Source organism: Aspergillus mulundensis, assembly GCF_003369625.1.
Source record: "Aspergillus mulundensis strain DSM 5745 chromosome Unknown scaffold_10, whole genome shotgun sequence".
Taxonomy (NCBI): domain Eukaryota; kingdom Fungi; phylum Ascomycota; class Eurotiomycetes; order Eurotiales; family Aspergillaceae; genus Aspergillus; species Aspergillus mulundensis.
This window is the reverse complement of record NW_020797898.1, coordinates 478,603-501,637: the sequence shown is the minus strand read 5'-3', so window position 1 is coordinate 501,637 and position 23,035 is coordinate 478,603. Positions and strand designations below refer to the sequence as shown.

Below are 23,035 nucleotides of genomic sequence, written 5' to 3'. Positions count from 1 at the left end.
GGTTTTAGTTTTACCTCCTCGAGCCCTCATCCATCATGCATTGCATCAATCTATCCATTTGCACGACCCATCAAGACAAGCTTGCAACGCACCGCAGCCATGGGCCTCCGCGAACGCCTGCAGGTGAAACAAGGCGACGCCAACCTCGCCGTCGAAGGCGTCGCCTCGAACAAAGACCTCGACCCGATTCCACTCGACAGCCCGAAGCGGACGTGGCGGTGGCCGTCGCTGCTGGGGTTCTGGGTTGCCGAGGCGTTCAGCATTAGCATGTACCAGGGTGCGCAACCATCAACCTTAACTAACTTGTTCGCTGAGGGGATTAGCTAACGGGAGCAGTAACCTCTAGTTCGGTCAGTAAAGGGCTCAGTGCGCCGATGGCCATTGCGGCGGTCGTGGTTGGGCATGTCCTTGTTTGTATTCCGGCCATGCTGGATGGGTATGTCTAACCTCCACCTCCAAATCAAATGGGAGAGACCGTACGAACGACGGCGGCTAATGCAGGTTGACAACAGCTACGTCGGCGCCATCTTCGGCATCAACTTCCCCATCTACACGCGCGCCAGCTTCGGCATGAAGGGGAGCTACTTCGCTGTCTTCGGTGCGCCCCAGCCCCCCACCCACCAAACCACATCCCAAGCCCTCCAGTGATGTGCTAACCCATAGATACTGATAGTCCGCGGCATCGTCGCCATAATCTGGTTCGGCACGCAGACCTACCAAACCGGCCAATGCGTGTCCACAATGATCTCCGCAATCTGGCCGTCCTTCAAGCACATGCCCAACAAACTGCCCGCCAACGGGCCCATCACCTCCTCCGAGCTGCTGTGCTTCTTCCTCGCGATCCTACTACAGGCACCACTCCTCTGGCTGAAAGTCTCCAAACTCAGATACCTCTTTATAGTCAAGACAGCCATCATGCCCATCTTCGGCATCGTCCTCTTCGCCTGGGCCGTGAAGGCAGCCAACGGCTTCGGGCCTGTCTTCTCGAAACCCTCACACATCGCCGACGGGACACCGGTGGCCGTCGTCTTCCTGCAGTGCGTTACGTCGGCAATCGGACCGAAGGCAACACTCGCGCTCAACATGCCCGATTTCACGCGTTACGCGAAAAAGCCACGCGAGGTATTCTGGACACAGGCCGTAGGCCTCGTAATTCTCGTGTCGCTATGCGGCGTCCTCGGGGCCACAGTCTCCTCCGCCAGCGAAGTCATCTACGGCGTGCAGACGTGGAACCCGCTCGAAGTCGCCGTGTTGTGGGAGAACCGGGCGGCTCAATTCTTCGCGGCGTTCTGCTGGTCCCTCGCGGCAATCGGGACGAATATCAGTGCGAACAGCGTGAGTTTCAGCAATGATTTGGCCCTTTGGTTCCCGCGGTACATTGACACGCGGCGGGGCGCGTATATTTGTGCGCTGCTGAGTATCCTCAGTATGCCGTGGTATATCCAGAACAGCGCGGCGAGTTTTTCGGCGTTTTTGGGTGGGTATAGTTTGTTTCTTGGGGCGATTGCGGGGGTTATTGTGGTGGATTATTGGGTTTGTAGGGGGAGACGGATGAGGTTGAGGAGTTTGTATGAGGCGAAGGGAACGCATTATTTCTGGCACGGGGTGAATGTTCGGGCGATGGTTGCGTTTGTTTGTGGGATTGCGCCGAATATGCCGGGTCTTGCGGCGGTTACGGGGCAGAAGGGGGTGCCGAAGGGGGCGAGCTATTTGTATAGTTTGAGTTGGCTGGTGGCGATTGTTGTTTCGGGGGTTGTGTATTATGTTTTGTTTTTGGTTTGGCCGTTTGAGGTTGATGAGAAGGTGGTGAGTGTGCTGGAGGGCTTGGAGGATGGCGATGTTAGGGTTGAGGAGGGGGTTGAGCCGAAGAAGTAATCTGTTATCTTGCAATTATGTAGGGAGGGTTAGTTGATTTATTATACTTATACTTTCATCATCAAAGCTCATCGATGCTAGTCGGTCATTCAGTGTTTAGAAAGTTACTGGTATTTAGATATTAGGGCTAAGACGTTGGTAGGCCCGAGGTCAAGATGCATGCAGTCCTGTGGATGCATACTCTGGAGATAAAGAGTCCCAGAAAAATAGTATTTACAAGAAGTTTAACTCTATAAACTACAGGTAAGTCTGCCCCCTCCCCTCCCTCGTCACCCTCGAACTGGCATAAACGCCCCTCTTCGCCGTCCGTCCCCCCATCCTCAACAACCCAACAAGATGATGCACGCCCGCAACAACCCCATCAACAACCTGGACATCCGGCCCAACCTCCCCCTCAACCGCCTCCTTCAGCTTCGTCATCCCCGCGCACCCCAGCGTAATCACATCCGCCCCCCGCCCAACAAGCCTCCTCGCCGCACCACACATCGCATCCAGCACCTCCCTCTCCCCCTTCCGTTCCAGCCCAAGCACACCAAGCCCGCAACTCTCAACGCCAACGCTAAACCCATCCAGCCCGTAGTTCCGGATACTATCGGTATGCAAGACAGCCGAGCGCGACGAGGTCACGACGATGCCGAAGCGCCCGCCTAGTGTTCTTGCCGCGAAGAGGGATGCCTCCATGATGCCTACCACCGGGGCGGAGAGTTCTTCGCGCAGGGCCTTGATGAGCGGGTGCTCGCTGTAGCAGGCGACCAGGAAGGCGTCGTAGGTCTCGGCGATGGGGATGAGGGCGCGGACGGCGGCGGCGGTGGAGAGGACGGCGTCAAGACTGCCTTCGATTGCGGTTGGGGCTGGGTGCGGCGCTGTGAAGCCGTCGACTTGGATGTCGGGTGGTAAGGTTGGCGCAACCATCTCGAGACACTTGGATGTCATGGACGCTGTGGCGTTGGGGTTGATGAGGAGGATGCGGTGTTTCTTGCCTGGTCCAGCATCCCCTTTGATGATGTTGGCCGTTGCCTCTACCTTCTCCTTTTCAACAGGGAGAACAGGAACGGTCTCCTTCAGCCCACCTGTCTTTTCACCAGAAGTGAGAAGAGGCGGCTCAACAACCCCCGCCCTCTCAACCAGCAACCCATAATGCTCGACCCGTCGATGCCGCCCAAAATCAAACGTGCGTTTCCGCCCAGGCAGACAAAGATCCAGATCGCAGTCGGCAATAACAACCTCATCCTCCACCGTCCGTCCCTCCGCCAGAATCCGTCCTTCCGGATCAACAATCATACTCCCCCCAATAAGCGGGTACATCCCATCATCATTGCCGCAGCGCGCAGAAGCCACAGAAAAGACCGCATTCGTGTACGAATGAGCCTGCATAACCAGCTTATGGTGGAACAGCGAGAACGCCTCCGCCTCCTCGCGCGTCATATCGCCCTTCTGGCCCCAGAACTGCGGCGCGAACCCGTTCGTGTTGTACCCACAGAGAATTATCTCTGCGCCCTGCAGCCCGTAACACCGCCAGCTCTCGGCCCAGCGGCGGTCATTGCAGATCATCAGGCCCACGATCGGGTCCCCGCGGACCCGTCCCTCTGCATCCGGCGTATTCGGGTCCGAAATAAGTCCCGGTACCCGGAACGCCTTGTACCCCAAGTCCCCGGGGAGAAAGTACCTCTTCTCCAGCTGATTCACGGCCTCCGGGTCAGGGAGCGGCTCAAAGTCCCCGGGGAGGTGGATCTTGCGGTACCGCGCGAGGATATCGCCGCTTTGGGCGTGGTAGTACACGCAGCTGTTATAGTGGTCTCCGGTTACCGTGGCCTCTGCGAAGCCGACTACAATGTCGACGGCCAGTTCTGACGCAGCGTCGAAGAGCGCCTTTGTGTTGGGCGCGCTGCGGATGTCGCCGTGTTCGAACCACGACGCTAGCTCGGTCTCGTCGGTGATCAGGTACCGCGGGAAGAAGGTGGTGAAGGCGATTTCGGGGAAGAGGACGATTTGCGCGCCGCGGCTTGCGGCGTCGTGGAGGAGCGTTATCATGCGCTGCAGAGTGTCGGCGCGCGAGTCCCATTTGTTGGTCGTGCCCATTTGGGCGGCGGCGAGGCGGACGGTTCGGGCCATGCTGAGGGGTCTGATGATACTCGGTCAGTGATGGGAATACGGCATTAGTGTTAATGCTCTTGATAAGTATTTAACTGGGATGCGCGGAGAAATATCCGGTCGGGGAGAGGGGCCTATCGGTCTATCTTATCATCGCCGTTGGAGTAGAGACGGTGGGGATGGAGGCAGATGGGTTGGAGATAGGCATAATGCGAGATCGGCCTGTAAGTATTTAGATAATACAGTGAACTTGATCCCATTCCCGCATCCTGTTCCCACGGCAAGCATCCAAAATGGCCGACATCGAGCTCATCATCACAAACGCGACCATCGTACATCTCCCCCCCACCCACCATAAGAGCTGCAGCAACTTCTAACAAAGACACAGGCAACAGCCTCAGACACCCTCCCAAACACCGACATCGCCATCTCGCACGGCAAGATCTTCCTGCTGGGCCAAAACCTCCCCGCCCTCTTCCCAACCGCACCCACCCTCTCCGCCGACGGCGCCTACGTCCTCCCCGGCGGCGTCGACAGCCACGTCCACCTGCAACAAGACAACAGCCCAACAGGCGATACGTGGGAAACCGGCACGCGCTCCGCAATCGCCGGCGGAACAACAACAGTCCTCGCCTTCGCGTCGCAAAAACGCACAGACGAGTCCCTCTTCCCTGTGGTAGAAGAATACCACCGGCGCGCGCGCGGAAACGCCCACTGCGACTACGGGTTCCATCTCATCCTCTCCAATCCAACGCCGCACATCCTGGAAAATGAACTGCCTATCCTCGTCAAAGAAGAGGGGATCTCGAGTGTGAAGCTATACATGACATACCAGCCCATGCGCCTCCGGGACTCCGAACTCCTAGACGTCATGGGCACCACGCGGTCTCTAGGAATGACAACGATGATCCACGCCGAAAACGCCGACATGATCGACTGGATGACTCGACGCCTGGAAGCGCGCGGGCATGTCCAGCCATACGCGCACGCATTAGCCCGCCCCAACATCGCCGAGGACGAGGCGACGTACCGCGCGCTCAGTCTAGCGCAACTCGCCGACGTCCCGATATTGATCGTGCACATGAGCTCCGCCGTTGCAGCGGGACATGTCCGGCGCGCGCAGACGAAGCTGCTCCCCGTGCATGCGGAGACGTGTCCGCACTACCTGTTCTTCACGGCGGAGAAGTTGCGCGGCGAGGGGTTCAGCGGTGCGATGTGTGTTTGCTCTCCGGCGTTGCGGGAGAGTGCCATGGATCTCGATGCCATGTGGGATGGGCTGGTGAATGGGACGTTTACGACGTTTAGTAGTGACCATGCGCCGGCGAAGTACGTCCCCTACCTACCAACTTTCAGAATCGATTGCCTACAGAATACAGGATGGAATACTAATGGTGTTTATCAGATACGACCACCCGCTCGGCAAGAAAAAGGGCACGGAGACATTCACACAGATCCCGAACGGATTGCCCGGTCTCGAAACGCGCATGCCCTCGCTTTTCTGCGCGGGCGTGTTGACGGGGCGACTGAGCGTGCAGAAATTCGTCGAGCTGACGGCGTCAAACCCCGCGAAGCTGTACGGGCTCTCTGATACCAAGGGGACGATTGCGCCGGGGTACGACGCGGACTTGGTGATCTGGTATCCGACGCCCGAGCAGGCGGAGGCATTCGCTGAGAAGACCGGCAAGACGACCGGGAGCAAAGGCATGACGCCGTTCAAGCTGAGCAACGCCATGCTGCACCACGACATCGACTACACGCCGTTCGAGGGCATGGAGTTCACCAACTGGCCGCGGTATACGATATTGCGCGGCAAGGTCGTGTATGATCGCGATGGGGCGGGCGTTGTGGGCGTCAGGGGGGACGGCGGGTATTTGAAGCGCGGGCGGAGCACGTTGAGTCGGCCGAGGGGTGTGTTTGTGAATGAGTTTGATCCGTATGCGACTTAACCAGGTTATAATGAAGCTGAAATGGATTGGAACTGGAACTGAATGATGGTATGCATTGAACGGTAGAACATGGTATGGTATATGGTATATGTAGACGTAAACAGGAGGTATGGAATCAGCACCCGCAACAAAGACACTCGGCGCACTCGATGCAGCACTCGCAGGCTTCTTCGCAGAGGAAGCAGCAGCAGAGAGTCATGAGACTGTCCAGGAAACAACATCAACAACCGTATCTTTCATACAAGGTTATAGGGAGACGGGTACGCACCACGCAGTCAAACACCCACGATCCTTCTTCTCCTCGGGCGGCGGCGCCTGCTGGTATTGCATCTGGGGAGGAGGGTAGGCCTGCGGCGGGGGGCCGTAGCCGGGCTGGGGAGGGGGGTAGCTGCACGACAATCCCATTAGCTTTCTCATCTTCACCCGCTGTAGGTATCCTGTGGTAGGGTATGTGGAGGACGTACTAATTCCCAGGGGGAGGGGGACCTTGTGGCGGGTACGACATGTTGTGAGAGCGTTAAAGAGTGGATGACAGGAGTCTGGGGAAGAACTGGAAACAGGAGAGGGAGAGCAAATGTTTTATTTTGGGAGCCAGGCAGAAGGATAATGGGAATCGTCAGCCCTGCAATGCGGTTCCACTGGCGTCTGTCCCACTTTGCGTTCGATAGTTTGTGGGTTGGATTGGCATGTGCCGTATCCTTAATTGAAGCTTTCACGGTATAGTCAGGGGAGAATTGCTGTTGAGTACTATGAGTAGCTGCAATTCTCTCTCTCCTATAGCTATAGCTACAGAGCGAGGCGTCTTGAAAGCAGTCTGCATGTGTTGACCGCATCCCAGTGCAGTATAAAAAGCACAGAATGCCAAGAGATGCCAACAGCCCCTTAAGGCTGGCTCCACTTGTGCTTTACTGAGTGTCATTGGCTGAGAATGGTGCTGCCTAGCCGGCTCAAAGAAAGGAGAAGCGGCCCACTCGGTCTGCAATGACAATCATGATTGGGCAGATTATCTATCTAAGCACTGGAGTTATGCACTCTTATACTCTGGACTTATGACTGTTGTCCGCGGAGTGCGAGGTCTAGCCTGCTATGGACGATACCGAGGCTAATTGGAAGCTTCTTAGAGGCGTAGATACAGAACTCACACTTCCCTCTGCAGGATTGCCTAGGTAAAATGCATCGTTTTCCGCTTCCGCGGACTCCTCTGCATCAGTCAACTACTTGTCACTTTGCTGAGCCCGACCGCCTAGGTGGCGGTCGGTTAGCCCCACCCATATAAAAATATTATCTTAATAAAAATTGTAAATTTTGGTTTAACCTATTAACTTTAAATTACCATAACTCCACTAATTTTTAAGATAAAGCTTTATTTTAAAAATAAATTTATTATTAAAAACGCCCTTGCTAAATATATATAAAAAAAAGTAAATAATTTAAATATTTTACTGTTTAAAATCGCGAAAATATAAAATATTAATTACTAATATTTATAAAAACATGTTTTTAATATAGGGCCTTAATCCCAATACCAGGGTGCCAGGAAATAAATAAATAATATATAAAAAAAGGTTTTATTAAATTTTATTAAAAAATAAAATAACCTAGGCGCTTTAATAACCTTTTAAATAATTAAAGGTATTATAAATAAAATTCTCTAGATTGGCTTTAACCCTAGTAATTTAAATAACTTTTAATTATTTATAATTAGCAAGAATTAGGCCGGGCGCTTTATAAAAAAGTATTTAAAGTTTTTTAAAAAAAAGCGGGTGTTAAAAAAATAAAAAAGGGTAAAAAAAAATATTAAAATTATTTTATACTAGTTTAATAAGTTTTATAATATTATTAAAGCCCATGGGATTTAAAATAAAAATATTTAAAATATAAATAAAATAGGCTTTAAAATAGGCTAGGGAAGAACTTTAAATACTATATTTATATATTATTTTAATTATATTTTTTTTATAAATTTAAGATCTTAGCAAAAGCTTATTATATTAGTTAAGTATATATTTATAGCTAGTTAACTTCTTTTTTTACTCCTAATCTTACCTAAGCAGGTGTTTTTAAAAAACTAAATTTTTTTAATTAATTTCCCTAATAACTACATAATTAAAAAAAGTAAAACTAGCTATATAAGCCATGAGCTTAACTATAAATAATTTAGGTATTTTTATAAAAAAACTAAAAAACACTAAAAAAAGTATATTAGCTTTTTATTTTTAATTAATATATAAGCTATATTTTTTATAAATTAGCTGCGCTGGTAGCTAAAAAAAAAGTTTTACTACTTTTTTTACTATTTTACTTAACTTATCTTTTTTAACTGCTTAACTTAGTCCCTTTTTAGTAGCTTAAAAAGGTTTATAAAAAGCATGTTAATAAGCTAAGCTATTTTAGCAGCTAGAACTATAATAAGGTTTATTTTCTTAATAATATTAAGTTAATTTAAATAAAGGCATTAACTATAAGAGTTATAAAAAAGGGCTAGAGTAAAATTAGCCTTTAACTATTTAATTTTAATATAATTTTAAAAAAAATAGGCACTTTAAAAACTTTAAAAAGGCCTTTATAAATATTAAATAATAAGCATGTTATTAAAAGCATAGCTAATTTTAAGGCTTTAAGGTCTCCTATAGCCTAGTAAATTATACCTTTTTTTATAATATTAAAAATTATTTAATTAACACGCCGCGATATTAAATTAATTAAGCAAAAGTATTTTAAACTTTTAAAGTTTTTTATACTCCAGCGCCTTATCCAAGGGGTTATTTATTAATTTAAAAGCCTAACTATAATAAAAAGAAAACTAAACTAAAAACTTATTAAAAGGTTAAAAAAGCGCTATAATCCTAGATTTAAAAAGTAATTTAATAAAATAACAAACTTTTTATATATTAAAGATATAAAGAAGCATGTTAAGAAAAAAAAAAAAAAATAAATTAATAAGCTATTTAAAGCGCATGCTGCTAAGTAAATAAAACTAGCTAAAAATATTAAGAAGATAATAAAAAAAAAGGCTAATAATATACTAAATAAAGCGCTATTTATTAGGAATTAAAATAAGCCTATTAAAAACTTTATATAGCTTTATTTTATTAAGATATTATTATTTAAAGGTTTTACTATTATAATACTAATTATTAAGGCAGCCTGTTTAACACGTGTTTTCTCGCGTAGTTTTTATATTATTAATTTAATATTAATATAGCTAATCCGCGAATACCTAAAAATTAGCCTTATTTATTTTATTTTATAATATTTATTATTTTAGCTAAGAAAATAAGTTCTAAATAGCTTCATGTTTAATTAATTTTTATTAAGATAATATTTTTATATGGGTGGGGCTGACCGACCGCCACCTAGGCGGTCGGGCTCAGCGAAGTGACGAGTATTAGCCAATTTGACGCCAGGGTGATACGTGGATCAGACTACCTGCTAATGGGTTCTTGGCTTGGGGGGAGCGAAGGCGCCTTAATGTTCAAGATGGGTGGTTGATCGTCGTGATGGCGTCTACTCTGGCACCACTTCACATACGTATTTTGACCGCTTGTATAACAAACTCAAACCTAACTTTAGCTGAGTATAGCTGCAGCAGTACATCCAATCTACTGACACGCGGTGCTTAAAAAATAATCTAGTCTTCTAGCCATTGCAATCTTCACCGCTACCCAGGGACCCTATAAGCTGACGGCTTAGACAAAAGCTTGGCTCCCTCGGCCGAGCCTCTCAGAAGCCCTAAGTCCGACATACGGAGTAGATCCTTCGCGGGGCTGTGCAGGAGATGTATTTCTCTTTGTGTCCAATCAAGAAGCAGTTCACCATATGATCCCGCAAGAACATAACCAGTGAAGGGTAACGGTTGCTGACACCTACCTCTTTCCTGTTGTACCAGTTACTTCTAGGCCATGAGCCAAAGTATGGTGTGGGAAAAAGATCCATAAAGACCTTGAAAGTTTACCTTCGGACTACACACAACTTTGGTAGTTGTAGTTGTAGTTAATGCCCCAAGGCTAAGTAGACAAAAATATAAAGTTAGCGGTATCTAGACAATTCCATCAGTCAGGCAGTTAATCCGCTGCCGTGTTGTCCATAGCAGCACAAACGATCAGTTCAATCACTACCTAGAGAAATGAGCTGCGGGCTGGACCTTAGGGTCTGGATCCCCCAGCCCTAACGGGATACGGTGCAAAATGGGAGGGAGTATAATTGCCGGAGCTGGGCAAGGGCGCCCACTGCTACCGGAGCTGTGTAGCTACCATATGGAGCTCGACTAGCCACCTGCAGTTCGCCGTTTAGCTATGGCCTCGTTGACAGCTAGAATGTGGGACGACAGGATGAGGGTCTATGCTCCAGCTGAGGAAACATTATCAAAGCCAATGGCTATATAGACGCAATCCGCTGGCAAGTTCTTGGTATATCATTGAATCTGCAGTTATCCCCTAACACGCTCATTGACATACATTCCCAGCGCCTGGTCAACATGATCTGACTTAAGATGGCAAGCCGTTACGAGAAATCAAATCTGCACCTAAGCTAAACAGCCTTCAGGGTCATCGGGAACCCTAATAAAAATCATCCGGCCATTGAAATAATAGAGAACAAACGAATTTCCGTGGCAGACGCTCTTAAACTCGCGATAGTCAGGAGGAATCCACAGGACTCTATTTCGGCCTTGCATGACCCAATCCTCGGTCAATGAGGCATATCCAAGATCTTTATGGGGTTCCGAACCATCAATACTAACGCGTCCGTAATCAGTTTGCAAGAACTGGGCGTCTGGCGAAAAGGAAATGGTGGAGGAATGCAAGAGCAGCGGGGTCTTTACCGTAACCATTCGGCTACGGAGCCCGTCCCACGAGTAGATCTTATGAAGCTTCCGTTTTCTATCTCGACATGCGACTGTCTTGCCGTCCGACGAGAGCGCGACATCACGGAACGAGCCGGGCTCGCTTTGAAAATATAGTTGCGCGTCATTCAGATTATTGTTCTCGATCGTCCAGACTGAGACAATATATCTTTCAGATGCATCCGGATATCTAGATATTGCTGCGAATGCTTTGCCGTCCGCTGAGAATGCGATTTCCTCGACGTCGCCTTGCATGTCTTTTGTGGTGCACTTGGTCCGGCCCTCCGTGCATGATACGTCTTCCCACATGTAGATTGTGTTGGAAGCTAGAGTTACAAGGGTGTGGGCGGCAATCGGTGGGAATACTGCCCGCACAACCTCATGTGTGTGGCTGAACTCATGTATCTTCTGACTGCTGGCCATGTCCCAAAGGTGAACAATATTTCTGGATACAGAGGCCAGAAAACCACCGCACAGGGATAAGGCAATGCGGCTGACCCAACGCTCCCCGTCATGCTCAAACTTGCGTGGTTCCTGGGCTGATCCGGGATTAGAGGCCAAGACAGTTCGATCGAACGACGCGGCAAATGACTTTCCGTTGGCTGCAAACACAAGGTTTGTGAACAGGGATTTATCTGGGTTACTAAATGTATATATCCTGGTACCTGTCCTTGCGTCCCAAAGACAATGCTGGTGATCAAGGGAGGCCGAAGCTATGTATCTTCCATCTGGAGAGAAGATTACTGTTGTGAAAAAGTTCGTGTGGGCACGCTCCTGGTAAGTAGCAGCATCGGCAATGATGTCCTGTGGGTCTGCTCTGACCAACATACTGGAACCGATTCCATGACTTTGGCCGGCTTGTTGTTTCTCCAAGTCCCAGATCTGAATCTCATTGCGATAGCCCAGTGCAAGAGTTCCGCTGTTTGACGAAAGAGCAACGCATTGAACTCTCTCAAAGCCCAGCCCATCAAGGTCTTGTACCTTTTGACCTGTTGTTGCGTCCCAGATGGAGACAAAATTGACATCGATAGAGGCAAACAGCTTTCCGTCAGGCGAAAAGATCAACTTATAGGCCGACGGACGCGAATCGCGGAGTCTTTGCTGTTTCTTATCGGGAACTATGTGTCGGAGAAAGATTTCCTCATCCGGGCCAACCCAAGCAACAGCTGTTCCGCTCGTGGAGAGCGTAAGCATGGGGCGGGGATGTTTTCTAGAATCATCGATTTTAACTTGTCCAAGCTCCAGCCGCTCCTCCTGACCAGAATTGATGTCTAAAATTGACACGGTTGGTCCCGTAATGGATGGTTCCTTTTCAACAACCCATGCTACCAGCAGTTTCTTTCCATCCGGGAGGAATGCCACATCTACCGGAGTGAGGCCGAGCCCACTCTTCAATAACTCTTCCTGCCCTGTTAAGGGATTCCTAAGGCAGAGCCTGTTACGCGAGGCGCAGACAACCCTCTGCGAGTCTGGTGAGAAGGCAACAACTGCAGACGGGTGCTCCCACCTTTGAAGCTCTTTGCCCGTCGCCGCGTCCAAGCAGGTGACTATCCCCTGTGCAGAGGTTGCCACGATCATTATATTGTCTGGTGAGAAAGCGAGATCTCTGATTGGACCGTCAACCTTGCTCCTGAGCTTCTCCTCGCCGGTTGTAGTGTCCCATAGTTGAATCATATCAACACTCACAGAAGCGAACATCTTGTCATCAGGCGAGAGCACGAGCGCCGTGACTACCACCCCAGTAGCCTCCAACGTTTGACGGAGAGCCGTCCACTCCAGTACTTCGTTTCCAGGAGCGACTGTAATCCAATTAAGCATGCAAGGCTTGAATGTCTGCGCCACCAGACTTCTCCTCGGTGCAAAAGCGAGGGCAGATACGTAAACTTGCAGTGGAGACAATGCGATGATTGACCGGAAACTCAAAATGAACCGTTTTGCGTCGTGAAGGAAGGCAGCTATCTTAGCACTTTCCCTGGGCTGAATAAAATGGATTAGTATTGGTTGCAACAGCGTCTGGTGATGCTTGGACTCACTGCGACGAGATTTTGGAGACTCCGGATCATAGCAATGCTGTCCGAGACACACCCTAGGAGGCTCAGAGCTTCTAACCAGTGGAGGAGGTGTTGCGTCAGAAAGGCAAGCGTTCTGTGCTGGTCGTTTAACTGTATATCACTTCGCTCGAGATGATGAACCCAGTAGAGGCACGCGTAACGGGCGTGCGGAGGTAGGCAGGTAGTGATGACGGCGTCTGGGATGTCTGTACGGGCCATTCCGGGGACGGTGAGACCGCAAATGTTCTTCTTTAAGTTATTGCCAGGAAAAAGTAAGTCGAAGCACGCATTTGCGAGGTTGCGATGTGCTGCTTTCTCATCTATCCAGAGCGGATTCGTTTCACGCTTATCTGAATCCACAAGAAAGTCGCGAAAAGATAAATGGAGCATCTTGATGGGAAGGGTAGGAGAGTCGGGCACTCCTAGAACAGAGTGAAGGGACATCAATCTTCGATTAATGACTGCTGGGTCTACGGCAAGGATACTGGCGAGCGAGTTCGCCGAAAGAGGCTCGGCTAGCATCACAATCGAGCCTACAATGAGGCGGAACTCGACATTCAGGGATTGCTGGGCTGCCTTGTTTGTCGAGTTCAGTTGGCTGAGGATCGGAAGGTATGTAGCGTCGAGCTTGTCCAGTTCACGCAGCTGAGCAGCTGCCCGGTATTGCAGGATCTTCTCGAGTTGCGCCTTGGGGTCAGCCCATGCCCGGTCTCCTATAAACCGACAGACTGTGGCTGCAAAGATGAAAAGAGGAATTGCCGTTTGGACCAGTCCCCGGATCACCGACTCGCCGGGCCAGTCAGGGGGTAATCGGGAATCGCCAGGACAGAGACAATTGTAGTCGTCGCTGATTTTTCGCAACTCGGTAATGAAGAATGCCGTCAGATCGTGGATGATGACGTCCTCCGGTATCAGGTGCAAGGCTCTTTCCTCGAATTCGCCGCGAATGGCATCGAACCCGATCCTGACACCCTGCTCAGGTCGGCCTGTCAGAAAAGCCCTCCAGCGTACCGAGTCTAACCCAGCACCGCGAGACATATGATAGACAAGTCGCCTAATATCCTCTTCCCGTCCACACTCGTCAAGAGCGTCGACGACAAGCAGGACCGTGGTTGATTTGCCTGGTCGAGATTTCAGAAGACTTAGGGGTTTCAGGATAAGCTGATCAAATTGATCTCCCATGGGCTTCCGAGTGATCGCCGGATCTGCGTCGATCGCAGCCTTGACGCTCACTGCGAGGGCCGGGGATATTGCAATGAGTTGAGAAGTGATGGTCGTGACGAACCTGGCCGCGCTGGCCCGCTCCCCTTCGCCACGCTTGAAGAAGAAAGTGCCAACGAGCGCCTTCCTGTCCGCAAAGTGCTGCGCAACAGTCCTGGACACGGTCGACTTGCCCGTGCCTGCCATTCCTTGCAGCCAGAAAATGCTCTTTCCCGATGGATCATCGACCCAGTTATAGATTTCTTGGAGGAGGTCGATTCGCGTTTCCGAATGGCATCGCGGGTCATGTTCGTTCGTTTGAGAATCGAAGATGGCGTCCTCGACTACAGGGAGTTTCGAAAGTACAAGAGTCTGACTAACATCGAGAACCTGTTCACTGCAATCTTCAGCACCCGCCTTCTGTCTATAAGCAGGAAACATACACTTGGTCAATGGTAAGCGCCGCCAACAACGTGTCGCGCCGGCGTTCGAAGCCCGCGATAAGCCGATCAACCTCTCGACTCTCGAACGGCCATTTCAAAGCCCGGATACCAAACTTCCGCATAGTACGCGAGGACGTTGAGCCGAGCTTCTCCTCCAACCTGTCTCCCAGGCTCGCCAATTCCGAACGGCATTCATCGAGGCTCAGGCTCACAGCTTGGGAAGTCTTGAGATGGGCGCCACGTGGACTGTTCAGCAGCCGCTGCGCACCTTGGAGCGTCGTCCCGAGTCTGTGCAGCTCGCCTCGAAGGCGCTCAATCTCGGGCTTGGCATTTTTGACGGCGGTGGAATACTGGAACAGGATTGTAGTGACTTTGGCTGATAGTTCTATCACGGCGATAATGCTCGCAGCCGCTCCGACTGGTTCCATATTGGCTGGTCAGGGCGATGAAGGTAAGAAGGTCAAGGTGGGGTTCATCTGACGATGCTGACGAGGACGTCTCGCGAGGCTGGAGTCAGCATCATCCATGCAGCTTCCAAGTTGTTACACGATGACGTGGCGGATAGCGGTTGGCGCGGCTGAAGGCTCAATCCTCTGAAAGTAGCAGGTACATTGCCTAGCCGTCCTTCAACCGGGCTAACATAACTCAGAGGATGTGCTCCGTACGTGAGGGCATGATTCCGGAGTATACGGGTCGCTCGGGCGCTGTTTTGCCCGATTGGAAGGTCAAATATGTCCATGGGCGCGACTGACCAGTTTACGTGGGATTGGCAATGATGGAATGCACTAGCTTTACAGAGCTCACACGGTGAGATGTACCACTACCACTACCACGGAACCGGACCCCGGAGGCTCCGTCCCGCCCGCGTCCCGGTCCCGCGGCTCGCTTGGGCTTGGCGCGGGGCATCGCTCCACAACACAGCCAGCCACAAGGCGGAAAAGTAAAAAGCAAAAAGAAAAGAAGAGAGGGCCGACCGCGAATTGAACGCGGGACCTAGCGGAAACAGTGAACTGCAGCCGCTTGCTCTACCTCTGAGCTACCGACCCTTGATGGAATAACTTGAAAATAATTTTTTATATCAGCCGCCGCAATAGGAGCAAAATTTTGTAACCCTATTTGTTATTCACTACGTCCTACTCTCAGAACACCCAAATCAGGCGTGTTTGGTGGTTTATAAGTTCGTACTAGAGACCTAACTGCCGAGCCTTACTCATGTCTTGCTAAAGGTTATATAGAATATTTAACTCCGTCTTTACATTATGACCTTCCCATTAGGTTATCCAAAATGGCCACCATACCTAGCACTTGAGGTTAGCTATATTGGTAATCTACAGATTGGTGTTAAATTGAGCCCTTTGGCATAGCTTTCAGCAAGCTGGTTTGCTTTGAGCTTAGGGCAGGTTCCCGATATTCCCCGTAGTGCGGCGAAGGTCGGCCATGGTTGGAAGGCTCGTGAGCTATGATTTTGATGAACCCGACCCCAGCCTGCTATAGATTGGTGATAACTAAGCCTTGTCTAGGAGGATCATTTCAAGGGTGTATTACCTAACTTAAGCTCATTGATGTCGTCTTATCCGATGTGCCGCAAAGGTCAACAGGCATACCGTACGCCAAAATATATAAAAATTAAAAACAAATCCTCACAACAAGCTTTGACGTGGTAGCAGGTGCTATAAAAATCAAACAAGCGGTCGATCATCCCAGCGACAAGTAAATACGGTCCCCATCTACAATTTAACCAACTTCCCCCCTCGACTCCTCATCCTCTTCCTCATCAGCCTCATCGAGTACGCCTTCTGCCAATGCCGTATAAACCCCGGCGTAAGCGGATACGTCACAGCAACCGTACTCATAAAGAGACTTGTAACCGCCCTCGTAGTCCTGGTAGACTTGAGCCCAAACACCTCCCTCACATTCAGCGGCAACTGCTCAATTGTTACAGGCCGGACAATCGTCAACAACACCCAAGCAATCGGCCGCGCCCACAAAGGCAAGCCCCTCGGATGAAACAACTCATCCAACACACCCCTCGCATCAGCAGTAACATCCAGCTGGTTATTTACGACATCATCCCAATACACCTTAAACGCCTTGCGATCAACGGGCCACATGTCCCTCGGAACCTGCAAAGACGTCCCCATGCACGCGAACGCCTGGTACACAAGCTCGGCCCTGAGCGGCGGGAGCTCCCCATAAACCCTCTCATACATCCCGACCATACTCACATAAATCGTAGCCGCAACCCAAAGCTGCAACTCAGGATTCATCGCATCATACACCTCGCTCTTCCTAAGTCCACGCGCAACCTCCCCCTTGACCCGCGAGTGCGCCTTATCGACCCACTCCTTCATCGCGGCCTTCTCTTGGTTTGTCCCAAAGATCATGGCGAAGATGTACATCTGCGTATACTGCGTGCGGCTGATGGTGCGGGAGGCAAAGGTGCTATGGTCTGCGACGCCCTGGCCGACGAGTGGGTGTGCAATCTGCAGGAGGATTGCGGCGGCGCCGGCGCCAAGCGCGATGCCTTCTTTCGCGACCTTTTGGAGCTCCGAGATGGCGAGGTCGGTTTCGCCGAGGGGTGTGGCGTCGTTGTCGAGTTGGATTGTGATGGAGCGGGCTTGTTTGGGGGTTATGGTGCTGGTGGGCATTTTGGTGGTTGTATTTAGGACTTTGTGCTGAGGCGTAGGGGACATGCCCTGATCTACGATATCTAAATATATATATCTGCCCTTTCCCCCGTGCAGTCTTCCTGGATGATTTCTTCTAAGGTTGATAAGGTTACCCTGCCGTCGGGCCGCGAGCCGATGGGCGGGGTTCAGAGCGGGATAGTCCTAGTCATATGAATCTAGTTCTGATATACGGGGGTATGAGTAGACAAGGGCCTGGTAGATCTAGCGGGGGCTGCCCTAGGTAACCTGCAGACCTGGCGTTTGTTCCCTTATCAATTTTGGTCCACCGAAAACAAGCACATACGACCACAGGGTGTGGAGAACAGGGCTTCCCGTCCGCTCAGCCGTACTTAAACCACACGCCGGCTGGTTAGTAGTATGGTGGGTGACCACATGCGAATCCCAGCTGTTGTATGTTTTTGTTTTTTGCCTTGTTTTAGTGTTTTACTGGGTTAAAGACAGTTATGAAGGGGGGTATTGGAGGATTCCCCCAATTCGTACGCCACTGACCATGAACACGAGGCTGCTCCCTTCTTTAACGCCACTGGAGAGGTCCATACGTCCGAGGGAGGAATGTAGACACCGGGCTGCCTTGGATCCTACCTGGAGGCCGGGAGTTATGTAGCCCATACTCCATTCTCGATGCTCAGGCCTTTAGCTGGATTTTGGGACACGTTTTTGATCCGTCTCCTGACAGGTCTAATGACATGAGATCTAGTCTCTGTACTGATATTCAAAGAGCATAAATCAACCTCATCGGTCGGTTGGCGCCTCGTTATTGACACGATTTATGAATCCCATCGTAAGGACAACAGTCATGGTATATAATCGAAGCACGAGACAATGGTGTAGAATAAAACCTGACTCAGGGCCCCTGACATGATCCGCCGTGGTACTTACTCTCATATGAAGCAAGCAGATTACCATAGATATAAGCAACGAGCCGCGGGCCGAAGCTCGGCACGGCGAGGACGCTGATTGGTCACACTACATGCATGTTGCAATATGAACGATACTCTGCCCAAATATTCCGAGTCGAGAAGCACATCTGCTCGTGACGTCGACTTTGATTGATCTGGGTTAGCGCTGATGGCAATTTGAGCGCGGGGTTGGACCCTGACCGGGGGGCTGGGTATTGCTCAACAAGTACACCACCAAGAATCGGAGACACAGGTCATTTATCTGGAGTATCGGGGTAGGCCAAAGGAAGCAAGTGCGAGATAAAAACCTGTACGCGACCATACCATCCACACGCTAAAGTCATCCTGTGAAGTAAAGTCACACGCGTCCCTGCACGTACTCGACATGCTCGCCTGACTTCGGATCCTCGACCCCCGAAGCAGCAACCTGCTGAGCATCAAGACCATCCCCATCCGCGCTCTTCCCAACCGGCTCAGCAACAACATCCCCAAACCTCGCCGCAATCTCCTCCAGCGTCAACTGATTCGTCTCAGGCAACCAGACATAAAACGCAGCAAGGGCAAGAATATTCGTCGCAATGAAAACAAAATAGAACCGCCACTGGATCCTATCAAACGCAATGCTCGCCGCAAAACTGAGCCAAATGGCCGTGACGGACTGCGTAAACATGGCGAAGCCAACCCCCGTAGCTCGCAGATCAAGCGGGAAGATCTTGGACACAATCACCCAGATAGCGGAATTGAAGAAGAAGGCCCAGAAAAAGGCGTAGAGGAAGATGAAGGCCACGCCGGCGCGGCTGATGGCTGGGTCTTCGGTATCGGAGAACTCCTTGCATAGTGGTGTCAGCACAATCACGCACGAGGAACGCTTACGGAGCAGGTTTGTCCTGCTCTGAAGGGGGGCGTGGATTTGATCTCTGCTGGCTTGGTGGTGAGGTTTGTGAAGCAGTGGCGGCGGGACTGGGGGATGCTGCAGGATGTAGAGCCTGCTTAAGTATTAAAAGACATATGAAGGCTACTTCAGATCACAGCTCAATGCTGAGGAGATATAGTCCTGCTGGGCGAAGGCGGCAGACACGCAACCAAGGCATTCGGGGACGTACAGCACAGTCAAGAAGCAAGGGAGCTGGTGGAGAGTTACCTGGTTGGATATTGCTCCGAGGTAAATCCTGAAGCATTGACAGTTATTTGCTGACCGCTGATTATTGTATGATAGAGACCTTCTCTTGATCGAGAGACAAAATCAATGGCAAGACCGAGAAGTCAATATCCAAGCGGGATGCCCACGGACTATGGTAGTCCGCACTGAGCCTCCAGCTCTACACGACATTCCCATCCATTGACATATGTATCACGCTTCTTGTGTACCAAGGCAAAAGTCACCACCAACCCCCTTCTGTAATAGGCCTCAATATCTCCACAGCCTCAGATTTCCTTTCGTACACAGCCCAATCCAACGGCCTCCGATGCCACACTTTATCACGCAGCGCAACCTCAACCCCATAGCCCAGAAGAAGCTGCACCGTCTCAACATGCCCACGCTCGGCCGCAAAAGACAACGGGGTCCGCCCGCTGTGATCCAGGAAATCCGGATCACCACCCGCCTCAACCAGCGCCTCCACGATATCCGTCTTGCCTCCTACCGCAGCCAAAATAGTCGCATTCCACCCCATCGTATTCCCAAACATCACGCCGGGATTATTCTTCGCGGGAATGGCAGTATCGGGATCCGCGCCGTGCCGCAGCAGCAGCTTCACCAGCTCAAGGCTCGAAACATCAACGGCCCGCTGAAGGACGACGCCATATCCAAAGTCCAACGAGCCAACTTCGCCAATCAACATCTGCACCAGCGTTGTCTGCGTCCACCTCCTACTAATAGCACTTACCAGGGCGGATTGCACCATCTCGCAATACACCCGCTCGTCATCCCCCAGTCTCTTCTTGATGTCGCCAAGCAAAAGAGCCAAAGCATCTTAATTGCCCTCGCGTCCGTACGTAACCGCCATCTGGAGCGGCGAGTCAAGCGGGCTTGCATATAGCACATCGGCGCCACAGCTTATCAGCAGCTTCATCATCTCGACGTCGCCCAGCTTCGCGGCTACCCCGAGTCCGCTCCCAGGACCGCGGGTGCAGTTGTTGGGGTCCGGGCTAAAGAGTGCGTCACGAAGAAGAAACCGCACCACGTCTACGTGTCCATTCTCGATTGCCGCGTCCATGGGGTTGATCTTTAGCGTGTTTCCGTGCGGGATATGGCATTGCGGCATATACCGGTAGCAGATTAGCTCGCCTCGCCATATCATCTGTGTGTGGGTGTCCATTGTGGAGATGGACGCGAAGAGCGCACGCAGGGCGCGGAGGTAGCCATCCTTGCAGTGGTGATGCAGGGCCGCGAAGGAATGGGTGCGGATGTCGATGCGGTATAGCGGGGCCAGGAGGGTGTCGTAGAGATGGTGGTTTGTTTGAGTGATCGAATTCAGATCAGGCTGGCTGAGATGGTCTGCAATGCGGATGATGAGGGCTTTAGGCAGCCTAGTCAGAGACATTTTGTTTACTCATTTGCGAGAGGAGGACGGAGGACGCAGGGGTAGCTGGGCCGGGGGCCTGGGCACCAACGCTAAAATACCTTTCATTTCTCATGCTTCCAGCCTTTTGTTCCCTCCTCCTCTTTAACCCCCCTCCTCCTCCCTTGGCGCACTAGTGCCCAGCCAATGGCAGCATTGCCTAGCAATTAAGAAGCCTTGGGATAAGGCCAACCATCATACCGCCATAACCCTAAGGACCACACGTGACGGCCTCGGTCAGCTGACCGCCAAGAGGCTTACATAATCGCAGGCCAGATCTCCAAAGGAGAGCGAGAAGCAATCCATTCCATCCATCTTCATCCAAATCCCAGCCCTCATGCTGAATAACAGCCATGTACAGACTCCGAAACGGAGTTTCCAGAAAGGAAATACTAGCTCCGAAACCCATGTCCAGAGCCATCTCTTTGACTAGCCGTGGTATGCCCCTCGACTCACAATTGACTTCTCCGTCTTATATCCGCCCCTAGGAGAGCCTATCCAGCGTGAGCAGCTGTTCGAATACACCAACGGCCGATTTCTGGTCAATGAGAAGCACGAGGTCTCAAAACGCTATGTCAAGTTTGACCTCGAGGCTCTCTGTACGGTAGTTTCGTCGTTGCCCTCCGTGGGTTCGCCGATATCCACTATCGATAAACTGGAGGGCGGCTTCAGCAAAGCATTGCTGATGACAGCTGAAAATGGAAAAGAAGTTATTACGAAGATACCGTGTCCTAGTATTGTGCCCGCTGAGTACAGTACTGCATCCGAAGCAGCCTCCTTGGAATACGGTAAGGTCTGTGAGCCGGCTCCCGGGTCTCCATGCTAATCCAGATCGTTTCTCGATAGTAAGGTCTCAGACCTCTGTTCCAGTTTCCAAAGTCCTTGCCTGGAGCTCTGACTCTTCGAATCCTGTTGGGGCAGAGTACACTGTGATGGAGAAAATCAACGGGAGGCAATTGGTTGATGTGTGGGGTGAGATGGGCCAGCTGCAGCAGTTCAAGCTGATTCAAAACCTGGTTCAGCTGGAAAGCCAGTTGGCTTCGCTGGAGTTTCCTGGTTATGGAAATCTGTATTTCCGACACTTCGCTAAGCACGGAAGTCAACAGATCCCTATAGATGACGATTATTGCATTGGCCCCGCCTATCATGCCTCGTGGTTTCCACAGTCTGGCACCCACAATCATGCTGGCCCATGTTTGTCATATCTGCGTCCTCCATATTACTATGCCCTGACTAACATGTGGATAGGGGCAAATCTCTCAGACCTCTGTCTTGCGTTGGCTAATCGAGGCCTTGCGCATGTGCAGCATTCGACGCTCGTTCCCCGAGGACCCCATTTCGGCACTAGACTCGAACACATTCACATTTTGGAAACCGCTATGGAAGTCATACCGAAGCTAGTTGGTTATGTTCAACGTTTCTCCAGACCAACGCTGTGGCATGGGGACCTCCATCTAGGTAACATATTTGTCTGCAACAAGGACCCTACGAGAATCGTCGGCATAATAGACTGGCAGTTTGTGTCAATAATGCCTGCATTCATGCAAGTTCAGTGGCCGTCCTTCATCAGGCCTCCTGAAAACTACGAAACTGGGATTGTCAAGCCAGGCCTACCGCCAAACTTTGACGAGATGGACGCGGACGAGAAAGGGTTTGCGGTGACAGAGAGAGATCGAGCTTTACTATCGAAATGCTACGAGGCGGCTCTTGCTAAGAACCACCTGCAATCTTACTTGGCTCTGACTCGAGTCAACACTCTCGCACGGGACTTACTCTCCTTGGCCGAAAACACATGGAAGCACGGCATAATCCCGCTCCGTGAGTCTCTGGTCCAGATATCCGAAAACTGGCGCCGAATAGGTCTTGCTGGACCTTGTCCGTATCAACTCACAGATGACGATTTATCAAGACACAGGGTTGAGCTTTCTCGGTACAGGGATTGGCACAAACTAAAAGAGTATACACAGGAGTTGTTACATTCAGATGATGACGGCTGGGTACCGCCCCATCTTGACTTTGACAAAGTGCAAGCACGACACGCCGAACTATTTAAACTTTATATGCGGAAAGAGTCCGAAGAGGTACCAGAAGAGGAAGCAAGGAGGCTTTGGTTTTATATTGACAGGGAGTGACGAGGCTAACTCTCATAAGTGGAATGCGTGGAACTGGGCGGCCGCATTATTGACTTGGCTGCTGGTAGAAGGGCATGTGAACGAAGCTCGAAGTGACCTTGTGCCGCGGATTCCTATAGGCACGTTAATTCCAAGAGCATAAGCCGCTAATTGTGGCGAGGCGACCTCCAACTGCTAAGCAGCTACGGGGCTGCTGCGGGCAGAAGTCTAAGTTGAGCCGAAAGCAGAGGTATTTCGATGGCAAGCTCTGATTTCCTTCATGGAGCGCTAAGATGAAACTTGATAGACAAGTACTAGGGCAAAT

The 23,035-nt window shown here is 50.7% G+C and overlaps 7 protein-coding genes across 7 annotated transcripts; 3 read left to right on the top strand and 4 right to left on the bottom strand.

Moving 5' to 3' along the window:
* Nucleotides 1–99: 99 nt before the first annotated feature.
* DSM5745_08575 (nucleobase cation symporter-1 family protein) lies at nucleotides 100–1,875 on the top strand (the record flags this gene model as incomplete). The annotated part of the gene is made up of 4 exons (XM_026750591.1): nucleotides 100–277; nucleotides 337–436; nucleotides 513–598; nucleotides 674–1,875. 4 exons carry the CDS (start codon nucleotides 100–102, stop codon nucleotides 1,873–1,875), a joined length of 1,566 nt encoding a protein of 521 aa, XP_026600604.1.
* Nucleotides 1,876–2,112: 237 nt separating this feature from the next.
* On the bottom strand, nucleotides 2,113–3,987 carry DSM5745_08574 (uncharacterized protein; the record flags this gene model as incomplete). Its single annotated transcript, XM_026750590.1, has 1 exon — nucleotides 2,113–3,987. One exon carries the CDS (start codon nucleotides 3,985–3,987, stop codon nucleotides 2,113–2,115), a length of 1,875 nt encoding a protein of 624 aa, XP_026600603.1.
* Nucleotides 3,988–4,259: 272 nt separating this feature from the next.
* On the top strand, nucleotides 4,260–5,912 carry DSM5745_08573 (hydantoinase/dihydropyrimidinase family protein; the record flags this gene model as incomplete). The annotated part of the gene is made up of 3 exons (XM_026750589.1): nucleotides 4,260–4,298; nucleotides 4,355–5,292; nucleotides 5,369–5,912. The coding sequence occupies 3 exons, from the start codon at nucleotides 4,260–4,262 to the stop codon at nucleotides 5,910–5,912; spliced, it is 1,521 nt and encodes a 506-aa protein (XP_026600602.1).
* A 4,525-nt stretch (nucleotides 5,913–10,437) lies between these two features.
* On the bottom strand, nucleotides 10,438–14,877 carry DSM5745_08572 (NACHT and WD repeat domain-containing protein; the record flags this gene model as incomplete). The annotated part of the gene is made up of 3 exons (XM_026750588.1): nucleotides 10,438–12,732; nucleotides 12,789–14,403; nucleotides 14,450–14,877. 3 exons carry the CDS (start codon nucleotides 14,875–14,877, stop codon nucleotides 10,438–10,440), a joined length of 4,338 nt encoding a protein of 1,445 aa, XP_026600601.1.
* A 1,299-nt stretch (nucleotides 14,878–16,176) lies between these two features.
* Nucleotides 16,177–17,097, bottom strand: DSM5745_08571 (oxygenase MpaB family protein; the record flags this gene model as incomplete). Its single annotated transcript, XM_026750587.1, has 1 exon — nucleotides 16,177–17,097. One exon carries the CDS (start codon nucleotides 17,095–17,097, stop codon nucleotides 16,177–16,179), a length of 921 nt encoding a protein of 306 aa, XP_026600600.1.
* Nucleotides 17,098–18,396: 1,299 nt separating this feature from the next.
* DSM5745_08570 (uncharacterized protein) lies at nucleotides 18,397–19,942 on the bottom strand (the record flags this gene model as incomplete). The annotated part of the gene is made up of 2 exons (XM_026750586.1): nucleotides 18,397–19,024; nucleotides 19,482–19,942. The coding sequence occupies 2 exons, from the start codon at nucleotides 19,940–19,942 to the stop codon at nucleotides 18,397–18,399; spliced, it is 1,089 nt and encodes a 362-aa protein (XP_026600599.1).
* A 1,064-nt stretch (nucleotides 19,943–21,006) lies between these two features.
* DSM5745_08569 (phosphotransferase family protein) lies at nucleotides 21,007–22,873 on the top strand (the record flags this gene model as incomplete). The annotated part of the gene is made up of 6 exons (XM_026750585.1): nucleotides 21,007–21,037; nucleotides 21,088–21,396; nucleotides 21,446–21,793; nucleotides 21,848–22,680; nucleotides 22,751–22,823; nucleotides 22,869–22,873. 6 exons carry the CDS (start codon nucleotides 21,007–21,009, stop codon nucleotides 22,871–22,873), a joined length of 1,599 nt encoding a protein of 532 aa, XP_026600598.1.
* Between the last annotated feature and the right edge of the window lie 162 nt (nucleotides 22,874–23,035).